This window comes from Phyllopteryx taeniolatus, chromosome 13, assembly GCF_024500385.1.
Source record: "Phyllopteryx taeniolatus isolate TA_2022b chromosome 13, UOR_Ptae_1.2, whole genome shotgun sequence".
Taxonomy (NCBI): Eukaryota; Metazoa; Chordata; class Actinopteri; order Syngnathiformes; family Syngnathidae; genus Phyllopteryx; species Phyllopteryx taeniolatus.
Window position 1 is genome coordinate 19,720,023 of NC_084514.1, and position 23,922 is coordinate 19,743,944.

General features: G+C 44.9%; 1 protein-coding gene across 4 annotated transcripts; it reads right to left on the reverse strand.

The window, feature by feature from the left end:
- Nucleotides 1-773: 773 nt before the first annotated feature.
- On the reverse strand, nt 774-23,743 carry mideasb (mitotic deacetylase associated SANT domain protein b). Of its 4 annotated transcripts, none has more exons than XR_009791524.1 (14): nt 22,017-22,365; nt 16,404-17,856; nt 14,293-14,577; nt 12,242-12,575; nt 11,361-11,427; nt 10,200-10,342; nt 10,020-10,123; nt 8,408-8,483; nt 7,486-7,574; nt 6,285-6,431; nt 6,090-6,212; nt 4,582-4,745; nt 3,970-4,273; nt 774-921 (listed from the first exon to the last, which is right to left on the reverse strand). XR_009791524.1 is itself a non-coding variant. In XM_061795367.1 (14 exons), exons 3-14 carry the CDS (start codon nt 17,694-17,696, stop codon nt 4,030-4,032), a joined length of 3,069 nt encoding a protein of 1,022 aa, XP_061651351.1. In that variant the 5' UTR covers nt 17,697-17,856; nt 21,711-21,848; nt 22,017-22,364; the 3' UTR covers nt 2,470-4,029. The 4 variants fall into 4 exon arrangements, 3 of the variants coding, with proteins under 3 accessions (XP_061651351.1, XP_061651352.1, XP_061651350.1); XM_061795367.1 differs by lacking the exon at nt 774-921 and adding an exon at nt 21,711-21,848 and having other exon boundaries at nt 2,470-4,273; nt 22,017-22,364; XM_061795368.1 differs by lacking the exons at nt 774-921; nt 22,017-22,365 and adding an exon at nt 23,602-23,743 and having other exon boundaries at nt 2,470-4,273.
- Nucleotides 23,744-23,922: the final 179 nt, after the last annotated feature.

Consider the following 23,922-nt stretch of genomic DNA (forward strand, 5'->3'; position numbering starts at 1 on the left):
TACTGTTATTCAATAAAATAAAATCTGCCTAGTGCAACTTCATTTTAACTTTTGTACACTATGTAATAATAAGTAACAGTATAATACAGGAAATAAAATCAATAATAAAATAAAAATAAAATCTGAAACGTGCACATACATTTTAACTTGTAATAAAATATTTCAAAGGGTCTTTAGAATTCATAACAACCCCCCAAAATTGCAAATATGAAATAAAATAAGTGCAAATTAATTTTAACGTCTTGGTATTTAATAATAGAAAAATACATCAAAATTAATTAACATGCTAAGTGCATATTCATTTATCCTACAAATTTTTACAAAATTGACCAGCGCCGCTCCAGCTAACCTAAATTTTTAAAAATGAAATTGAGTCTTACATGAAAATTGCATATCAATTGTAATGTCAATCAAATAAAAATCTATCTCAACCCTCTTACTAACCACAGGTAGTAAAGTATCACACGTACATTTGCGGGTGCACATCGCATCGTTTTTTTTTGCCCGCTGCCGATTGGTCAAAGGGTTCCCGGGTCGCTGATGGGCGGTCGCCACGGCAACAGACACAAACAAGTCAGCAAACAGAAACAAAACATGCGGGCCAGCTGTCCCCTGCTTAGACAAGCACACAGCACCCTTTATCATCACATACGGAATACTGTGTGGCATCAAGACTGAAGCTGAAGCTTGCATACTGCGATTAGTGGCTCAAAAGAGAGCTGTGGTTTCCTGCCACATGAATTATGAGCTCATATTCTTTGAACCGACCTTGAGTTTTCATTTTACTCCCTCCCGTCGTCATGCATCCATCTTTCTTGTCGTCAGGGGCGCCAACTTCATCCTCTCATCTCTATGATGAGCATCCATGTATAGATCCACAAAACGGGGGGGGGGGGCGTCTGGGACCCCACAAGCCTCGACCTCACACACACAAAATAACAAGGCTCTGAATCAGGAAAATGTCAAACAACTTAATAAACATGAATGCGTCTGTTCATTCATCCACATAAAAAGGGGTTATCCTTGACTCACTGGAAGCCCATGAAGAGGCTCCTTGGCTGGGATACATCGCAAGGCGGCCCGGAGTCCCTGAGCTCAGACCGTGGAGCTCCTCGACTTTACGCTAAAAATAGCTTGGATGGAAATAGAAAATGCTCTTGGCTTCATCAAGAGTGACAAAACATACTAAAATTATGTACTAAAACCACAAAAATTAGGCCTATTATTTTAAATAATCGATTAATCTGTCGATTAATTTTTCAATTAATCAGATAAAAATGTTTTTTTGAAAAATTCCGTTCCTCTATTCAAAAACAGGACATTATTTCAAATTGGCAGTGGAAAAAAGGGGGAAAAAAACCACACAGATTATGATTCAGTTACTTGTTTGGTCCAGAACATGTCAGAAAATAGGTGAAAGTGTTGAGCATTCTTTTACAACGTAAAAGCAAATGTTTGCAAATATTTTGATTCAACACAAAGTTAATCTGCTTTCATGGAGGACAACAGCAATCGGAGAATATCTACTGTCAAGAAGATGAAATTAGAGGATTAGGACCATTTTAAGGTAAAGCTGTAAATTATTATCAAAATGTTGATAATTGATTACTTGTCAATTGATCGATTGATTGTTCCACCTTTAATTATTATCACAAGTCTTAATTTCTTGAGGCTGCTTATATTTTTGCATATCTTACCATTCGAATGTTAGTATTTAGCTGTAAACTCTTCATGGACGTGCCTAGGATAAATTCCCCCACACTCTGGGACCCACGAATGCAGCATTTGCGTATGTTCCGATTATTATTCTGTTGGTTTATGGTTTAAATCAATAAAGTGACTGTGACATTGAGTATTTACTATAAAGACTGTAGTACAGCAACAGCGGTGGCGCTGGAAAAACTAACTGTTCAAATGCATGCTGGTGCATTTTTGTATCATATAAAAATCGGACAAAACAGTTTCACTACATAGGCGGCACGGTGGCCGACTGGTTAGAGCGTCAGCCTCACAGTTCTGAGGTGCGGGGTTCAATCCCCGTCCCCGCCTGTGTGGAGTTTGCATGTTCTCCCCGTGCCTGCGTGGGTTTTCTCCGGGCACTCCGGTTTCCTCCCACATCCCAAAAACATGCATTAATTGGAGACTCTAAATTGCCCGTAGGCATGACTGTGAGTGCGAATGGTTGTTTGTTTCGATGTGCCCTGCGATTGGCTGGCAACCAGTTCAGGGTGTACCCCGCCTCCTGCCCGATGACAGCTGGGATAGGCTCCAGCATGCCCGCGACCCTAGTGAGGAGAAGCGGCTCAGAAAATGGATGGATGGACAGTTTCACTACTTGTTTTGTATTGAGGAATAAATGCAATAATTCGAAAACGTTATTTGTAAGTGAAAACTGTGCAATACTGCCCTCTAGTGTCTCGGAGAAAATGCCCTGACATCCAACTGGGGAGGAAAAAAAAAACGACACTGTTAAGGAATACTTAAGTTTAATACAGTGCCTCATTACCAAAAAACGTGGTAGAAAACAAAAGCAAATAAGTTACACTGTCGTAAAAAGTACTCGTCGAGATTGCATTTTTCCAATCGTTAGTGTGAACCCCCTTACGAAAATAGCGTAGAAAGTATGCAAACATAGACCTTTTCATTATACATCTTTTTTTAAATAGTTAGCTAAATATGTTTTTTTAACAACAACTTTTCCCCTGCAAGAATTTCAACATGTGCACGGAAATAAGAAGAAAATATACATTAAGCATAGCAAACGGGAACAGTCTTCTTGTTTGTTTTTTGTCATCAACGCACACGCACGCACACAATCTGTGCATAGACCCAAGTTCTATCATCTGGGACTTGACCGTCTCCTTGAAGCGTCTTCGCCCTCTCTAGAAATAAAAAAAAAAAAAAGGAAAATAACCTTTTTAGTGGCTTTGTTGCCACAGCAACAGAAGCAGAATCCAGGTCCAGGAGGGTTTTTTTGAGCTTAAGAGAAAACACCCACCCTCCTCATGTAGGGAAACACTAGTCATGTGTTTTTGAGTATGTGTGTGTCACAGGTGCGGGCAAGGGGGGGGGGGGGGGTGCTCCAAGTGTCAAATAACATGGGAACAAGGTCATCCATATATCCACACAATAGAGGTGGGAGATCCATGACTCCCGACCCCAGGAAGAGGACTCTTGGCCGGGAGAGATCACAAGGCTGCCAGGCCTCCATCGGCTCAGACCCCGGAACTACTCAACAGCAAAGAATAAAAAATAAAAAAAGAAACACACTACCATGGCATTGAATCATGTAAATGTAAAATAATATGTCAAATAAATAAATATAGCAATACATTCACAAAATAAGGGGGTGTGGTGGGGGAGGGGGACATCAGTGACTCGCAAGCTCAGGAAAGGACTCTTGGCTGGGATAAAGAAGCGACCCACCGTCCCCGCATAAGGGAAAAAACTCCAGTGAAAAGTGTTGTGTGTGTGTGTGTGTGTGTTACGCTCCATCTATTGCACGCCTGACACTTTTTTTCTTCTTCACAGTAACAAACAGGCAGCCATCGTATTGGTTGAAATCAATTCAAAAACAGGAAACTGAACGCGCTCTAGATAATAATAATACAGTAATAATAATAATCATCATGAACAAGAATAGAAACACAACAGGAACCGTAAAAGGAGCCACACAGGACTGAAAGAGTAACAATACCCTGTATATGTACAGTATTTATATCATGTTTTTGATTGTCAAAAAGGCATTGACTCACCCAAAACCCGAGAGTGCAACAAGAGCGCCACCTGCCTGTGAAAAGGTGCTTAATGGCAGGAAGGGGCAAAAGCCTGACAATGGCGGTGGCGGTAATAATAATTGAAAGAAACAAACAAAACAAAATGAAAAAAATCAGTGATTTTTTTTTTTTTTTTAATAAATTGGAGGTTGTGGAGCTGAGATAACACACGGACGACACAACGGGCACACACCTCCCTGAATGTGCCACGCGAGCTTGTCAAGTGCGGGTCGCCGCCGCGGAGTGCGTCACGTCACTGCCAGTTGTCGTCGTCCTCGCTCTCCGAGGCGTCGCCGTCCTCGTCGTCGTCCTCGCTGTCGCCGCCCGCCTGCCGCGTGCCGTTCTGCTGCCGGGCGGCCATGAAAGCGGCGGCCCGGGCCTGGGCGGCGGCGCGGGCCCGGTCCTCCGCCTCCTTCTGGCGCAGGGCGGCGGCCTTCTTCTCCTGCTCGGCGTGGCTCTTCATGTGAGCGCTGCGGCTCTTCACCTTGAAGAACACCCTGGCGGAGAGACCGACACGCATGATTAACACTTTCACTTATCCGTTAAGAACATTTCTAAAAATCTACATTTTGATGCAAGAATACAAAACAAAATAAAATAGAATTATAGATTGTAAATAATGTATAAATGATTGGTTATGGATGTAATTTTGTAACACAGCATGGTGGATGTAGTGGTACACCACGCTGTAGTACGAGTGTACATGTGTCCTGTTATCAGTTGCTACGACGCAATTGGCAATGACAAAACCGAAATCTTTTGCATGAGTCCCAGGGTGATGATTTATTCACGTTTGACGACCGACCTGCCACATTTCTTGCAGGGGAACTCTCCCTCCGGGCCGCCGGCGCCCTTGTTGCCTGTTGAGGGGTCGGTCCCGGGCGGGGGCCCGATGACGTGAGGCGGCGGCGGCGGTCGATCCCTGGCCACGACATCCTCCTGGGCCCTCATGATCAGGACTGTGGTGCTCTGTGGACATCGGAAGAGTTCATGTGATGGCATGCAGAAAAAAAAGTGCTTTCCTGCAGAGTCATCGTTTACCAGCACGCACTGACGTTAGGCAATAAGTTATAGTGCTTCAGCATGCCCACCAGGGGGCAGCAAACACAATGAACGTGACACTACCGTGGCAAGTCAAATACCTCAGGAAGAAAAACAAGAAAAAAAAAGTCATGTGTCCAGAAAACTTTCTAAAGTTACAAATTGTTGTTTGCATCTATATATTTAAAACAATATTTTTATAGATTATAGATATTTTTTTGTAAAAAATACTTTCTTGCACTTTTAAATTAATATATTCTTTTCTATGAATTAAAACAAATATTTTTTATATACTTTTTGAAAATTGGTTTGTGTCATGGATAAACTGGCGAGAAAGAACATACAAATATATAGATACAAGTATTTATCATGATACAGTATAAAATTGAAATAATTAGTTCCATATTTTGAACAACTACATTTTGGATTTATTGTATTTAATAAAATATAATATATAATAATACATTTGTATTTAACACTTTACTCATTTAAATTATATATATAATATGTTGTTGTTTTAAGGTTTGTGTTAGTGTGGACATGTTAGAGAGTAAAAATTTATATTTTTTGAAAATTTGCAATGTTTAATTAATTTTTAAACAATTAAAAATTCCCAAATTATATCTTAAAATGTTATAATTTTAAAACAGCATTTTCTATTTTGTAAAGAATGCATGCTGGTATTTTTAAGTTTGGTTTAATGTGTTGTTTAGTGAGCAAATAACTATGAATTTAAAATAATTTGAGAACATTTTTGTTAAATGTGTTTTAATGTGGAGAGTTGCTAGTTTAATTTTTGAGAAGAAGAAAAAAAAAAAATTTTTTTTATGTTCTTACATTTATAGATGTTATGATACAAATAGGCACGTGACATGGACGACTTGAAGCCATTGACAGTATTTCTAAGCCATTCTGGAGATGGAATAACAGACAATAATAATAAAAATAAGTTATCAAACTGTCAAAGGATTATTAAGAGCAAGATGCTCTCGAGAGGACAAATAAATGGAAATGCTTTAAAAACTCTATCCTCACATTCTCTGTTTCGCGTCCCGTAAATGTGACTAAAGTGGGCTCGTAAAGTCATTTCAAGCATTCCTGCTATTTCCCACGTGGCCGCTTGAGTCAATAATGCAACACGATGAACGAAAGCATGATAACGTCTCAGCACTGAGGCTGTATTTTTAAAAAAAGAAAAAAAAAAAAAAAAAAAAAAATTATTTATCCACTCCTTTCATTTGTGCATTGTGTTTCGTTTCCCGCCACACTCACGTTGTCGGCCGACGGCAGCGCGCGCGCCGACCCGGCGGGGCCGACGTCCCGTTTCCTGTCGGCTGAGCCTTCCCACTTCCTGCTGTCCTCCTCCCGCTGCTGCTGCTGTAGCCTGAGAGAGGCCTGCGGCGGCATTTACGACGAACGGTGAATCCCCCGAGCCGCTTTAAATTAAGCGTGACGTTCGAAGCTTACCTTATTTGCGTTCGTCTCCTCCTCGGCCGTGCCGCCGTCCGGAGGCGTCGCCTCTCCGTAGATCAGCGTCCCGTTGCGGCCGACTTTGACGTGCTTCTTGTACGAGTAGTAAAACTCCACGCACTGCGCCACCGTCTTGGTGCTCACCTGCGGCAAGACCCATCTATACATTTGCATCTATACAGTCTGTTTTTAAAGGAGCCCTGGAAATGGGCAAAATTGCCCTAAAATGGCCGCTTGTAACCAAACTGCCAGATTTCCTGTGTCTTTTCGGGCATAGCCTCTTAAGACTTGTTTGTAGGTCAACTTATGATAGACATGTCTACCAAATTCCATGTTCCCAAGTGAAACTGGCTTCGGGGGCTGACTTTCTTTTTTTAAAAGGTCATAAAAGAAATGTTTACCCCCCCCACTGTTTTATGCATAACATAGGTCAAAATGAACATGAAAAATGGCTGAGCGACAACGTCACCTGCCAAATGCTGACGAGTTGAGGAATAAAACTGCCGCCATTCCGTGAACATCGGCTTTCACACACACGCTGGAAGTGCGTTCCCGGGTTACGAGTGCACAACTCAGCCGGGGCGGCGGCCGCAACGGGCCGTATGAACACAGTATGCAAAAGCATACGTGTTGTTTTACAACGATACTCATTTACTATATTTATAATCTAAAATATAACTGTGGATGAAATAGCAACGCTTGCAGTGAAACGTCACGAGCTGGAGCTTGGATATAAGCCTCTCTTTTGATTTTCACCGACATCTTCTGTAGCCAGCCGCTCCTGCCTCATTGCTCCTCTCTCTCACTCTCTCTTACTTTATGCTTTAATAAAAATGATCAACTATACTGTATGTGCAGTCAAAACAGGATCGCCATTCAGGGAATCACACACCATGTCCCTATGAACGCCAAGGACCAATCAGAGCCATGCTGTTTTCCGTATTTTAATGAGGGAGATGAGAGATCCAATCAGAGCAACGCTTCTTTACAAATTGAAGATTAGTGAGAAATTTGGCCGGCTCAACTGCAAGGCCAACAAGAATAGATTGAAAAAGGCCATCCTGGGCATTTCCAACACATACAATTCAAAATCTCCCCCCAAAAATGAAACGTTTGTCTGTAGACATCAAAGATTATGAAATAAATAAATCCATCTCATGGCACAGGACCTTTAATGTAATTGCAATTGCGGACTTGCCTGTTTCTGCACCATGAAGAAGTCCTTCTTGCAGGTGGCCATGCCTTTGTTGAACTGACGTCGCTCGACTGCAGACCACCTGGCCGATCCTGACGGACACAAAAATAGTTTGCATTAATAAATCAGCGCACCAACAGCTAACACGCGTGCGTATAAACATGTTGGACCCTGACACCCCCCCCCCTCCCTCCCCCCCCAAAACTTAAAAACACACTTGATGAACAATGGCTCTCCTGTCTTCTGCCCAGGATGGGGATTAACCACATGCTGGAACACCCCCCCCTCCGGACCCCAGCCACTACCCCCCCACTCGTCCCGTCCTCGGTTCGCCCATCACCCACTCTTCGCTGCTGCAGCTGCGCTGAAGCTAAGTGGGGACTGTGGAGTATCACACTGCAGCATCCCGCTGAAAAAAAACAGAGCAAGCTAATGTTTGCATGGCTTTTTATCCGAGAAGAGACTAAGGGCCTCTCCGGCAATGTGGAGACTGTGGAGTATCACACTGCAGCGTGCGGCCGAAGAAACAGACTAAGCTAAGGTTTGCATGCTTTTTTATCCAAGAGGAGACTAAAGGCTTCTGCGGCAATGTGGAGATGGTGGAAGTAAAAAAAAAAAAAAAACTGCAGCGTTCACAGCTCTGAGGTCTGCATTTGTACAAACACGTGACGCTTTGTCTACTGCCGACTCAGCGCTTCCTGACCCATGTGTGATACTGTGAAAACCGTGGCGCACTGACCACATCCCTCCGAACTGCTGTTTCGGTTAGCATCAGATTTCGAATGGTGCCTGCGCTAAATTCTACAATGTCCGGGCGTGTGTGTGTGTGTGTGTGTGTGTGAGTGAGGCGGGCGTTCATTTGTTCGGAGTGGACGGCGCATCTATTGGCGAGCAGGGCTGGCCACTATTAAGACAAACGACAAACCTGAGTAGTGGTAATTGGACAGCGAATGCGACTCGGGCAACACGGGATTCCTCAGCATGAGCAGCGATAAAGCAGCCTGAAAAACACAACATTCATTTGACACTGAACAAACGTTGGCCAACGAGGTGGCCGAGAATTTTAATTAACCAGAACATCAATCAACTTCTGCGCTCTCCCGCTTTTTTGCGCCTTGCCAGATTGCTGCCGCAGAGCAGAGTGGGCGCCTAAACGCGACATCCCGCCAACCCCCTCCGTGTTTCTTGCGCGCTCTCCGTTTCCTTGGCAACGCTGGAGCGGCGCCGGTCGCCAGGGCCTGGAATCTCAACGTGGCGCTGCCACAGAAATTGCCGAGACAGTCGGGACTCCTGCTTGTGCTCGTTAAAGGTCCCATGCCGTCAAAATCCTGACGTTTCTGTTTTATGCGTATCACAGATCAAAATGAGTCTGTGACATCTATGCAGGTTGTTGTTATTTGTGACGTAGATAGTAATTATTCAAGTATATGCCCACTTTGAAGCTCGTAACCAGCCACTGAACGGCAACACGGGCGAGCGAGTCTAAATGGCGCAAATGAAGCCAGTGCAACTTTGGCTCGTACGCAACTCCCGCAATCAAACTCGAGCGAGTCGCCGGGCGAAAGTTTGCTTCGCGTCCGGTGTGAACGTATCGAACGCCCCCGCATTAAAGAATCCGAACACCACGCTGCTATGAACGCTCGGCCGCCACAAGACGCCGTGATATTGCTAAGGACCAATCGGGGCAAAGCCGTTTTCCATATTTAAATTAAGAATAACAGCGATTCAATCGGAGCAAAGCTTATTCACATTTCAAATATGAATGAGAAAGATGGCCGTCTCAATTGCCAGGCGTAAAAGACCAACGAGAATAGCTTGAAAAAGGACATCCTGGGCATTTCCAACCCTAATATCTTGCAAAACCAATAAAGGGACATCCAAGAGTTCGAAAATAAAATAAAATAAAAATAAATAAAACATTTGATGGCATGGAATCTTCAAGATCCGTCTTACATCGTTAGAATTGAAAATGGGAAGATTTGATGTGATTGGACATTGAGGTGCAAGTATTTGGAGTTGGTTTAGGGTTCCAGTTTTAAATTAAGGTTTCATTCCAGGGATAGGGTTTGAAACCACAGTTAGGGTTTAAAAATAGGGGTTAAAGCCAGGGTTATGGTTTCAAGACAGCGTGAGGGTTCAAATTAGAAGTATAGGTTTCAAATTTGGGTTTGCAGTCAAGGTTTGCATTTCAAATGAAGATTTCAAGCCTGTGTTAGGGTTTCGAGCTTTGATTAAGGTTTCAAATTTGGGTCTGAAGTCAGGGTTGGGGTTACAAATTAAGGCCTTCAAGCCTGGGTTAGGGTTTCAAAAAAGGGCTCCGAGACTGCGTTAGGATTTCAAGCCTGAGTTACTTGTTAACACAAACGTCGGGATTTCAAACTCGAGTTGAAAGCCAAGTTTCGAGTTTTTAAGCCAGGTTCAGTGTTTCAAACCAAATAAAGTGTCGAGATTGCTGGGGAATGACGAGTTGACGAGCGCGTGCTCGGAAGTGGGTGAGACGCAGAGCGAGCTGAGAGCAGCTCGCCGTGCGTTCTCACCATGACGTCGCCGTCGCACTCGTGCAGACAATGGTGGGCCAGCTCCTGGTTGCTGCCTCCTCCGCACAAAGCGCTGGAACATGCCAGGTGCATCAGGTCTTTCACTGATGGAAAGACACAAAGACACGTTATCGCGTCATCCGTACACGTGGCCTTCCCCCTTTTTGGGGGTCCACGTACCTCTTTTGTGGTAGTCCGGCTTGTCCTCCAGCTCGGTCAGGGGAGCCCAGACCAGCTCTGCTCCGTGGGTGTCCAGCTCCACCAGGGAGCGCGGCCTCAGGTCCGGCACCTGCGCCTGGTACTGCGACCCCAAGTTTATCCGTCTGGACGACGGGACACCGAAACGGGATGAGCTTTGGGACATTTGAACTTGAGCCCGAGGCGATGTGGATTTTTTTTTTTTTTTTTGAGTCCAATGTCGAGTCCGATATTTGTCAGTGTAAAATTCCGAAAACCGGTTAATCGACCGATTAATTTAAAAGATATAAAATAACTTGCTAGCTATGGATATGAATTAAAGGCAGAAAATGTGACTGTTTTAAGATTTGTCTTGTTATTGTCCTTAACAAAAAGAGAAAAATGGGCAAAAATTGGACTTTTTTTTTTTGGCCGACTTTCAATTACATTTTTTGATGATTGAGTAATCGTTTAGAGACATGGTTTAACTTCAAATTGTCTAAACCCTTTGAATTTCAGCCTCTCAACAGTAAATAGTAATAATTATATTTATGATTATAATAAAGCAAGTATATATATTATATTATAATAACCAAGCAGACTGACACATTTGACATATTCATCAAAATATGATATTTGCAAATACCTTCTTTTACCTTGCAAAAGATACAACAACAATTTTGCCTATTTTCTGACTTATTGACCAAACCGGGGAGTTAAATCATAATCAATTTGTAATTGTGCATTTTCTGCATGGTCATTTTGAGATAAAGTCCAGTTAATGGTCCGTGAAGTTATTTTTAAATCTGATTCGATTATGAAAAACACTTTTGGTTGGTTGCAGCCCTACTCTGGATTATTCCTAGTCGTGCAAATTCTTTCTACACTGCACGGTGCCGACTGGCGAAAGGAGGGATCACAGAAATCGGAACATGAACACTACACGCCCGTGTGTGATGTGGACTTTGTGGCGGATATCACAAATGGTGTTCATGAGCCGAGGATGACACGGCGCAACGGTGCTGGGTTTGAAAGTTCAACACAGCTCACCGAGGACAGCTGATGATTCAGCTCGGTGTTATGATCTGGATAATTGCCCGCGGCGCTTGGACTGAGTGTATGTGCGTGTGTGCGTAATTCCACCGAAAACAGGAAAATACTCACGGCTCAATGCTGACTGGAGTGGGCTCACTCACTGCAGACAGAACCGGAGGAGTCATGTCGCAGCTACCTGAACGAGCAACAACAGGGTTTCAAATTAGGGTTTTTGAAGGTTTTTAATTCATGGTCTCAAACCTGGTTTGGGGTTTCAAGCAGTTTTTTGAAGCCAGGGTGAGGGTTGCAAATTAAGGTTCCTCAGTTTGGTTTTTCAAACAAGAGTTAGGGTGAAGACAGGGTTGCGGTTTTAATTTAAGGTTTCAAGCCTAGGTTAGGGTGTCAAATTAAGGGCTCAAGCCTGGTTTGGGGTGTCAACCAACAGTTTCAAAATTAGATTTCAAGCCTGGGTTAGGGTTTTGAACAAGCATCAGGGTTTCAATTTGGGGTTTGAAGGCTGGGTTAAAGTTACAAATTAAGGTTTCAAAACAGGGTTAGGGTTTCAAGCCTTGGTTAGGGGTTCAAACAAGTGTCAGGGTTAGAAGCTGGGGTTAAGTTTTCAAATGAAGGTCTCAAGCCTCAATTAAGGTTTCAAATTAGGGTTTCAAACTAGAGTTAGGGTTATAAATCATGGTTCAAAGCCAGGTTTGGGGTTTCAAATGAAGGTTTCAAGCCTCAGTCAGGGTTTCAAACTATGGTTATGGTTTCAAAATTTGGTTTTGAATCCAGGATTACAGTTTCAAGAAAGGGTTATTAAGGTTTTTAAACCTTTGTTAGGATTTCAAATTAGGATTTCAAGTCAGGGTTAAGGTTCTAAACAAGAGTTATGGTTTCAAGGAACAGTTCTAAAATTAGTGTTTCAAGCCTCAGTCAGGGGTTTGAGCAATGGTTACGGTTGGAAAATTAGGGTTTCAAGCCATTATTTGCTTCTTTGGATGTTTCTGACTTACTTGAGCAGAGCAGGCTGCGCGTAGCCGACTTGGGGGTAGCGGACGGTGGCCCCCCGGCGGCCGAGGACAACAGGAAGGTGGAGAAGTAGAGGCCGGAGCCCTCGCGCACGGGGCTGAGGATGGGCGGCGGCGTGTAGGGCGGCATGGCCAGCGGGTTGTCGGCCAGGCGGACGGGCGAGCGCAGGTGGCTCTGGTACGGGGTGACGGCGGAGTAGACCGCGGCGGGTGGGGGCATGAACGCGGCGGGCTTGGGCGGCGGGATGAAGAGGGGCTCGGGCCGGGGGCGCCGCTTCAGCTTTTTCACGTCGTCGTCCGTTCGCGCGGCCTCGCCGTTCTGCCGAGGAGGAGACGCGTGACGTTAACGCAGGAGGCAGAAACTACATTCAAGCATTTTGGCAAGTCCGCAGATGTACTGCATAGATTCTTTTAGGAATGAATACAAAATTCATCTGTCAATTTTGGCCAATGACCAAAGTAATCGAGACAGCAGTTCAGCGGGCACCGCAAGATCACCAAGGTTCTCTACTTTTAATTTGTATGTTTTTTTTTATTTTATTTTTATTTAAAGCAACTAACAATATAAATGTGTGATCACATTTATTTAACATCAACACATTAAATTTTATTTTAATATTTCTCGTGACAGTTAACTTTTTTTGACACTTGTACGACAACTAATGTGTATTTGCTTTTGTCTTAACTAAATTTTGTTTACGGTTAACTTATTCTTATGTACAGATATCAATTGAAACTGACAATGTCAATATTTAATGCCGTTTTCCCCCGCCCTCATTTTGATTTATTTAAATTTACATGATTGTTATGGTTAACTTAATGTTACTTTTATTTGTAGAATTACTAATGATTTATTTCATTATTTTCATAACTTATTTTTGCACTAGTATAGGAATAATAATAATAATAATAATCGAATTTGCCTTTGCGTTCAATAAAAGGCTTTGGCAGATACAGTTTGATCCTATTTCTAATCTCCATTATTTCCTCTGGGAAAATGTGCTTCCACTATGCTAAAAATAACCAATTTCAGGGTTTGGGTAAGGCATGGCACTTTTAGGATTCGTGGTATAGAATGTACAGTGTAGAGCTATCCTATGGAAAAAAGTATGGCAGGGCCACGCGGTCGTAACACAAAAAATAATCTGGATAATCTGCTTGATCGTGGACAGTGTAGACTCCCTTTTCTAATCAAATGAAGAGAAAACGTGAGGAGCACAGCAACGGAGGGCGGGGAGACACAGATAGCGGTGGGGGGATGGGGACGTCTGCGTGGAGGGAGGGAGTGTGTGTGTGTGTGTGTGTGGGGGGGGGGGCTCGGGGGGGGGGGGGTGCAAGGAATTTACACGGCGAGAAGACGCAGTGGAATACAGTAGGTCTAGTCACATTACACCATCGCGATATTATTTCCATTGTGCACGGTGAAGGTTATCATGAATAACGAGCGAGAGGAGGGACGACATTTATTTGCATTTATCATGACGCACATGCGTAACCCAGCATATTGTGGCTCTTTTTTTTTTTTTTAACGTGTGGAATATTTCTAGTCGTTCTGTTTATTTCTATTGTGAACGGTGAATGTTATCGCAAATAAATCGCAAGAAAAGTGATGGATTAAATCACATAACACGCGTGCAGTTCATTTACTTTCTCCTGCAACTAATGATTATTTCAATAATTGATTAATCTGTCAATTTGTTTTTTTATTATTATTTGATGAATCAGATAAAAAACTTTTTTTTAAATTTCCATCCCTTTGTAAAAAAAAAAAAAAGTGCAGAAAAAGTAAGAACGTAAATTGATTATAATTTAGTTAGTGGTTTGGGCCATAACGTCAGAAAATAGGCAAAAATGTTGATCATTGTTTACCAAAGTGAAAGCAGAAGCTGATGTTTGCAAATGTCTGATTTTGATTAAACAAAAAGACAAAATCTGTCTGCTTTCAAATCTGCGAATATTTACTGCTGAGAGGCTGCAATTCTGAGGATTTGGGCAATTTTAAGTTAAACAAGCTATCTTAGCAAATAATTTTGTACCTGCTCCGAACCCTCCGTCAGAGAGTTCCTCATCGAGCGCCGCCGGGTCACGATGACCGACGGCTTGCGCTCGGCGCCGGCGATCTCCGGCGGGTTGGGGGGCCTGGGCGGCGGCGGAGGAGGCGGCCAGCCGCTCGTCAGCGCCGTGCCGTCGGTGCGCGACGACAGGTCCAGCCGGCGCACCGGCACCGACACGGGGATGACGAGTGGGAGGAGGCCGTCGTCCCGCGGCCGCTTCATGCTCGGGCCGCCCGGCTGGGGCGGACTCCACGGCCTGTGCGGCTCCTGGTGAACAAGAGACAGGGGAAGTTAGGAATAAGTCACGGAAATAGAAATAATCATAACAATGCGGACAAGACCAAACCAAAGGCCTCTTGCATATGTGGGGATGATGTCATCAAAGGGGATCATTTTACAATATTAAAAAGGGAACATTTAATTTGGATGTGTTTGTTTGTTGCTCATTTTACAATATCAAAGGTGCAAATTTACTTTGTGTGTGTGTGTGTTTGTTTGTTTACAAATAGTTGTCAGTAAACCAAGTCAATCTTGAGCTATCCTATAGCCAGTTTCTGAAAACGTTCCCGTGAGTGAGCCCTTCATACTTATTCCGTCCGGATTGTGACGCTGCCAGCGTGAGCCATCCACATCAAAGTCTGCACTCAAAAAGCCTTTAATATTTCATAAAAGCAAATGACTGCGGTTACGGCATCTTCCCAAACTCTTTCGCAAAGGTTTTCAGGGCCATGAATGATGCAATAAATAAAGCGATGAGATGACTAAGCAGTTTCATAGGCCTTGGGGTATTTTGGCAAAAGAGTACTAGATGTGGTTTTAGACAACTAGGAACTGTTTTGAATTGTGTGTGAGCGGAGAAGAATATGTGTCCGACTTAAAAACAAACTGGAATAAAAAAAAAAATCAATAATTAAATGAAAACACCACTTATTATTACGAAGCACAGTCAGGCTAGCTGATAACCACGTCAACGTTTAGCGGCGGTATATATTTATAACTTTTGCCAGCAGTGTTGCAAAGTGAAACACTGATGTCGGTCGGCGGTGGAAAACACCAGCAACTCCACCAGAGTGGTGGTCGGTGGAGAGAGATTTTGCTGAGTGCTGCATGAAGAGAGAGCGTGAGTGTGTTTGTGTGTGCTGTGGGGGTGGGGGGCAAGTGGGGCCAGGCTGGAGTTTCTCTCCTTTGATGGATTGGGGCGGGGGGCGGCAAGCATGTAACCCAACACAGGGTTTGCGCGAGACATCAGCAGGCAAATGTAGGCCACGTTGAGCTCCACTGACACAGTGTTGTTGAGCAACTTGTTGCGCAATCACGGCGCATGACTCTGCCTGATACCGGACGGGACGGGATCCTATCTGTGTTTATTGAAACATAACACTCGGAGGTTCATTTTGTACAGTGCCATAAAAAAAAATATGTCATTAAAAAAAATGGATGCCATTTTTGCCCAATGTCTTTCTTATGGTTGAGTCTGAACACTGACCTGAACTACGGCCAGCGAGGCCTGCAGTTCTCCGGATGTCGTTCGTTCTGGGTTCCTTTGAGATCTTCAAGATGAGTGGTTGTCACACTCTTGGAGGGATTTTGGTCGGCCGACCAGTCCTAGTGAGGTGCACCAATTGTCCCCCAGTTGTCTTCATTTGTGTATGATGGCTCTTACCGTGCTTTGCCTTGGAAATGGCTTTGTAACCTTTACCAGACTGATCAATTTCAATCATTTTGCTTCTCATTCACTCTTGAATTTCTATGGACGAGTTTGAGATCTTGCAGCCGACTTTATCTGATTTCTTGATTCCCCAAAAAATCTGGTGATAGTCAAGGCGAACGCAACTTTCTCAAAACTCTGGTTAGTCACAATTAACAGTGATTTAACAAGGGGGGAAATTACTTGCTCACAAAGAATCAGGTAAGTTTGGATTTAGAAACTGCATTTTAACTTGAATGAACTTTGGTTGCCATAGTGAGATGTTCAAATGAGTATGATGATCTGAAACATTGAAGTGCGGTAAATAAAAGGGTAATACTTTTTTTCACAGCACTGTTTTCTCTCCCAACGTAGACACGTAAGGGTCAACATTCAGGACACGTACCGTGACGCCCTGTGACGGCAGCGTCTCCATCTCCGAGGCTTTCTGTGCAAGAGTTTCCAGGTTGACCTCCTGCGACGCCCTGCGCGTCCGCCGCGGCGCGCTGTGGATAACGCCCGTCGGGGCAGCCAGGAAGTCGCTGTCGAAGCCGCGTGTCCCGTTTTGAGGGCCCTGCATGGCCGGGTCGCCCGGGAAGGGGTTGTCGTCCGACGGTGCGCCGCCTTCCTTGGAGAGGCGCCGCGACCTGCGAAGATTCTGCGTCTGGGACAAGGAATCCGGCAGAAGAGCGGAAAGCGGCGGTTCCGGGGTGATGTCATGGATGAGCGGTTCTTGGATTTTGGGGGGAGCGGCCGCCAACATCGGCTCCCGGGAGTGCACGAGCTGCGGGCGGGAGAGCGTGTTGGGAGGGTAGTAGTCGAGCACATGCTGGCTTTGTTGTTGCAACTGCTGATGTGGCATTTGGAGCTGCTGCTGCTGCTGCTGCTGCTGGAGAATGATCTGCTGCTGCTGCTGAAGTTGTTGCTGGGTGAGGTTCTGCCTCTGCAGCTGCGGCGCCTGCTGGGGGGGCTTGGCCTGCACGGAGTAGTTGGGCGGGTTGGGCAACCTGGCGTTGCCTTGGAAGCTTTGGTAGTAGGCGGGCAGGTGCTGCCGGGGCTGCCCGAAGGCCAACTGAAACGGCTGCAAAACCGAGCTCCCCGCCGGGTGGGCCGCGCTGTTCGGCTGGGGGTTCAGCACCCCGGGTTTCAGGGTCTCCTGAAAGGCCTGGGACTGCAGCTGCCGGTGGTCCCACTCCAGGCCCCTCGCCTTAACGGCGTCTCGGTATACGTCCGCTGCGTGGTCATGCCCCGCCTGCTGCTTGTCTCCAGACTTGTCTCCAGTTTCTTGCGTCGGTTTTGCAAACACTGTCTGGTTCCTGGTGTCGGTCAAGTAGTTGGCAAAGTTCTGTTCCCAGTTGGCCACCGTGGTCCAGGTGGCAGCCCTCTGCTGCTGCTGACCGGAATCCTGGTGGGCCCACTTCATAGGCACCGTCTGCTGATAGTGACCCCTGTTCTGGTCGCCCTTGTCAGGGCTAAAGATGACAGAGTTGAGGTACACACGATGGCCCTCCGGATTAGACGCCACACCGCTCGCTGCCTCGGATTTCCCGGGTTCGCCGCCGCCCTGAATGTAGTAGGACCCTTCTGGATGCTGGCCGGTCTCTTTCATGGCTCCGGTGGGATCGGTAAAAAATGTGATACGCTTGCCCGTTCGTTTTGCGCCAGGTTTCTGCTGGGCTGGTACGCTCATGGCGAGCATTAAAAAGCCGGTGTCAGGAAAAACTGTTCGGGCACACTAATTGTTCTTTCCCCTGATGGAGTCACAAAAGCAAAAGTCTGAATAAGAGTAAAACTACATCAGCAAAACATCTTCCTCTTCCGAGTCTTGAAATGTTTGTCCCTCGTTCATGTGCGACACCCTGTGAAGAGAAAAATGAGAGAGCTCTCGTCACATCTTTTCTTTTGAGTGTAGTGCAACATTACCAGTGCTGCTTATTAGTATTCTTCCGATGAATGAATCGCCTTTTTTAGCTGCCTCAACATGCCCGAAAACGCATCCATTTTTGCAAGTGTCTGTATCTAGGTCAATGTTCATGTATTTTGTTTTCATGGGTCCCGGGAACGATCACCCCCAATACTGAGTCAGTAGTGCCCCCAGGAAAGTGAGGGAAAAAATATCCCCCGACACCAGTTTCTACAGTTTTTACACGAAATTGGGTGGGCGTCCATCGTAACGGAACGCACAAAAAGTCAGCCATTTTGGATTGAAATAGCCGATTCTTAGACCATGTCGCTAGCCGTAACATCTACTAGCCAGAGGCTGAGCTGCACTGTGTTGGTTTACGAGGCAGTCACACTTCCTGTCCATTATCTACAACCTTCTTTTTATGTCCCGAAAAATCGGAATACATGTACTGTTACAACTCTACCCGAGACTCTTGTGCACGTTTTTAGGGTTTGGAGATAGTAATTAGACTACAATACTGTTGTACCGTAAACAAACGACAAATGACATCCTTCTTTATCCATTTTCTACTTTAAAATATTGTGTAAACTGACCCTAAAGGGGTTCTACTGACAGAATGTGGTCTAGCACTACCGTCACCGCCGTGGTTGTACAAAAACCTACTGTTTGCTTTCCCAATGGACAAAGAATTGAACCTCAGCTGAAAGGTATCATCGCGTGTGCAAATATAGAACAGAATGGGTGCCGTTCGTGGGGCGAGAGTTTGTCTTCAGTCACATGACACCGACAATCCATTACGCAAGCGACGATTCGTGTTTGTCAAAGCATCCCTCCATTCATTTGCTCATCAAAAAAAAAAAAAAAGAGCATTCACACCTCTGGACAACTGAACGTGTTCAATGAACCTGGCGTGCATGTGTTTGGAATGCGGGAAGGAGCCGGAGAAAACCTACGCAAAAAACGCCACACAAGGGGGCCCCGAGTTGAGATTCGATCCCCGAATCGCAGAACTGTGAGGTAGACATGCTCGCCGCTAGGGCCCCGTGTTGCCCGTTCACCAAAACTATCATGTTTTAATAATGTCAGCTTGTTTTCAGAAAACCCGCAAAACAACGATGACGACTACGACTGTAATCTGTCGTTTTGTTCAACGACACCGCACAGTCCGAACTGCACGCCACCTGCAACTACTTCACATGAGACAAAGTGACTGTTACACCACAGTGTGGCTCATTGGGGGGGGGGGGGGGGGGCTCGTGCCCTTTGAACCGCCAATACTCACAAAGGACAGGCAAATGAAAGTGAGCAAGTGCAAGTCATGACGAACTACTAAGCCAAGCCAAAAAGTCTAATGGCCCTGCCGTGACTTGACAGCCGGCATTTGATTCCATATCGCCATGGCAACCCCTGTCATGAATATAAAAAAGATTTGGGAGCGCAGGTTTCTGAGCAGACTTTGGCAATGATGCCAACTTGTCAAGCATCTGTGGGATTAAAAAATAATAATAATAATGATGATGATAACTCCGTCTGTACCACAGAAGTCTACAAATGCTGGCAAAAAGTGAAAGTGTGCCGATACGCAAAGAACAGCAAATGGAACTTTACTATCACTTCGGAACCAAAAATTCATTTTACAGAGCAAGTGAAAAGATAAATACACGTATTATACACTTCACATGCTTTTGAATTCACGCAATACATTTAAGATGCTACGAGGTGATGGTGTCACTCTGCAAACGCGAAACTGTTCACTCCGCATTTTATTTCAGTTTTATTTAGCTCTATTACGCAGCGGTTAGCTTCCCATTCTACTTTATCATCAGTACACCAAGTACTTTTACTAAGCATTATGGTAGCGTTATCAACACACAAAATGCATTCTGTTAAACAACGCCTAGAAAAACACCACCAGGTGACAGTAACACTCTGCAAACACCTTCCTATTCCCTCTCCACTTTGTGTCACCTTTGGGCAAGTAGTTTTACTATATTTGAGCTTTATCCAACTGTATTACACAGTGGTTAACTACTCTTTCTACTTAGTGCTCAGTAGAATAAATTTATGCCAGGCGATATTGCCTTAAAATAAAATCTTTTTCCCCCCCTTTCTTTCTTTATTTATTTTTAATAAATGTCTAATTCCCAATTTTAGCAACTTTTAAAACACCCCCCCTATCATTAACTTCCATCAACTTCCACAGAAATAACGGAAATATTATTTTCTTTTCAGATCGTGTGCAAATAAATGCTGTCCCCTTTGTCAAAACATCAACGTAAACATTGATTCTTAATAAATTTGCTATTTGTTTGCTCAATTTAGCATCATAAATAAAAATCGAAATGTGACAAAAACATTTCCTGTACAGTTAATTAAAAAAATGGTGTTCAATGTTGGAGTGGCCACCATGGACTTAGCAAAAAGGCCACCCTCTGACAAATCTAGGAAGTGCCTGGCAATTGTCACCCTTTCCCCGCCGAGGGGCTCCTTAAAATAGACGAGCTGCAGCTGTTGGGATCCTGCACGCTCGCTCGCTCACACTCAGCCTTCCCTGAGACTGCAATGCCGTGTGATGTTCAGATCCCAGGAAACCTCTGCCAAGGCTGTACTGACACTGCAGTTCCCATTTCACACTTTTTGTGGCACTTTTTTTTTTTTTTTTTTTTTTTTAAAGGGTCTCTGCTAGGGCAAGGAAACACAACATAATAACCTATCCATCCAGTTTCTATGGCGCTAATCCTCATTAGAGTCGCGGGCTGAGCTGGAACCTATCCCAGCTGATTTTGGGCGAGAGGCGAGGTACACCCTGGACTCGTCGCCAGCCAATCACGGGCCACAAACAAGCAGTCACACTCGCATTGAGGAAGATGTGCTAATCACTTGGCCAACATAATGCAAAACCAACAACTGCCATAAAAACAAAAAGAGTTCATCAGGGCCAAAAAGTGGAAAGTACTGCACAGGCCACGGCAATCTCCGAACTTTAACCCTACAGAGTATGCGTTTTACATGCTACAGAGGAAGACAATTTAGAGTCTTCTATGAACCGAATGAAGCATGTTTTAGAAAACCCACAGGGAGAATCTGCAAAGGCCGGAGCCCGGATTCAAACCTCTAACTTCCTAACGGTGAGGCGGATGCACAAACCACTCGTCACCGTGCCGCCTGCATTTCTTGTTGCGTACGTCATAAAACTTGAACTTGAAAATGCAAACCGTGATCCCTTCAATCGCAATCAGCGTAAATGTGAAATTCTCGCAGCTTTCCATTTCGAGTTGCCGTGACTCATATCCGAATCGTTGTCACTTGACGCGTGCAGTGTCAACGCAGCCATGCACAGAGCAAAGTTGCGATCTTGCCCACATCAAAGGCAAAACCTTCAGCCGAAGGTGGAAAGCAAAGAGAGAGTTGGAGGGTGGTTGGGGTGCAACCTTGCACAAGCTTGCCAAATATCCATCAGTTTTCTGTTTTGCTGGAGGCGCCTTTCCCAGCTGACTTTTGGGCAAGAGTCGGTGTGCACCCTGGGTGCCTGTCAATCGCAGGGCACGTGCAGTAGCCACAATAAAAACACATAAACATAAATGAACAATTTACAGTCTTCAGTGAACCCAACATGCATGTCCGAAGGACGACAAAACCCACGCAGGCACGAGGGGAACATGCAAATTATAACACAGGAAGCCCAGATTCTAACCCACAACTTGGGACCTGTGACGCAGACGCGCTAACCACTTGTACCCCATGCACCCCCCCACCCAAAAAAAAAATAAAAAAATAAGTAAAGCATAAACAAGCGCAGCAAGGTACCTAAAATAAACGACGAGCACCGTTAGCCGCCCTAATCCGTTGCAAGGAGATCTGACTTTGCACGCGTAGGCTGCACAGAACGTGCACAACGCAGCAGGCTGGCAGGCACGCAGGCAGGCAGGACCCCCAAGCTCAGCGCTGTTGTGGTAACAACAACAAAACAGGGGGGGATTATCCATCTTCCCAATGCTGCAGCCAACCAAAACAATGCGATAGTCAACAAGACGCATGTCACATGTGCACAACTTCCAAGACAAGAACAAGATGGACACCACGCACGGGGCGACACGACCTCGTCGTACTTACGTTGGTTGTGTGATGTTACGGACGCTCGGGCTGCGGAGGGCGGCGGTGACAGTCAGTCGCTCCGTCCGCACCGTGCACAACGGCGGCGCGATGACTGCTGCGTTGCTTTGCCCGAGGTTGACTCATGCTAGGCGGCTGCTGACCTCACCCCCCCCCCCCCATAAGAGGCGGAGTTCCGAGTCCGTGGTGGGGAAACCACAATGCTAACCTGACGTGCTAATGTCGCTATTGCACATGATTGCGTGGCCGACTGCATGAGTCGAAATTATATAAAAAATAAAAGAATATCTATCTTGTTGACTGGCTGCTCGTCTCGTGACAACAGGCTCCTCGCCCCGCCCATTCTTGTGTTCCGGTGCCCTTATAAGGTCGCTTCCGGTGTGACAAGCCATTTACCGGGCAAGCTAGCTCAAACAAGGCCTTACGGGAAATTCCAACACACACACTCGCATGCAGGAATCACACTAAACTAGAGGGAGGCAAAGTCGCACAGAAACAAAGTCTGGACACACTGTGAACTCACAGCACCGCACTGTCATTGGTTGAATCGGCGTCACGTGGTTTACGGGCACCATGTTGTTTCCCAGCATCTCCATTTCCCCCATAGGTGTGTGGTTAACTGCAGTGGCTTTACTAGTTTTTTTGCCATTTTGTAAGTAAAGTACAGTGAAGCCAGAGAAACGATTCAATTGGACATGCAAATTTAAACCAGCTTTTCTGTATGTGTGTTACTCGCCAACGGAAAGACTGTCAGCTGTTGAAAACTACAGTTGCTTGTTTACTTTCAAACTCAGCTCGTAGCAAACGCAAATGACGCCACGCACGCTGTGAAGGGAACTATGGTCTCTTTTGATTGGACGGCAATATGTTGCCTGGTTATTTGTGATTGCATTATTTCATGTTTTGTGTCTATTGTTTTTCTTTTATGTACTGTGAGAGTACGTCACATTATACAGTTTGCTGTAAATGTGTTCATATACTTGGTTTAATTTTGCCTTGTTTTACTCTGCTGTTTGCAGTCACGTCAGCATTACAAAAGAGAATCTGTTCTCAATTGCTGTACCTGAATAAATGAAAGTTAAAAAAAAAATAAAACGGGTGAGTAATAATGTTTTATGATATAATTTGACATTACATTTAGGAGCTTATGTGTAGAAACTGGGGCTAGAAGTGTGCATGTCCGTGTCAATTCTGACCGTGGTGGGAATCGACATCATTAATTAATATTAACGCGTATGAGTCACTGCGCATGCGCTTAAAGGGAAGTACTTCCCAGCCACCGTACCGTAGTTGAAGCTCGCAGCTAAACACATATAAATTAAAAAAACACGCACAAATAAGAAAATACATTGTACTGCAATTACACTTGTACACCACCACTGCGGGGTGTGCTAAAGTTGCTCAACTGTTATCGGTCGTGATTAATTCCCGTCACTTCTTGACATTACTCGTCAGCGTGTTTGTGTCACTGCGCATGCGCGTAAAGCGGTCGTCTGGGCCGGCAACATGGTTGGGAAAGCAACATGTATATTTAATAAAAAAAATAAAAAAAAAACACACACACACTTCAACACGCAGTACTTACACTTGGTTTGTTTGGCTTCTTGTGTGACTTTGCCCACTATGTCCTAAATCTGCTCAAGTGTGGACAAATTCCTCCACACGCCGTCACTCATTTCTCCGGGGAAGTTAGCGTGACAAAAGTGACACATTGCAGCAACTCCGTAGCTGTTAACGCCACACACACAAGCAATGTTTTGAGTAAATGTCAATAATGTTGGTGAAACGATGAAAGACGACCGGGAAACATCGAAACTCGGCGAAGCCTTTTTGATTTTGCAGTTGTTGCCCTTGGCCGTGATTACTTGCAGGGGACGACGCTTGCTTGCGTTGCTAAGACGAACAA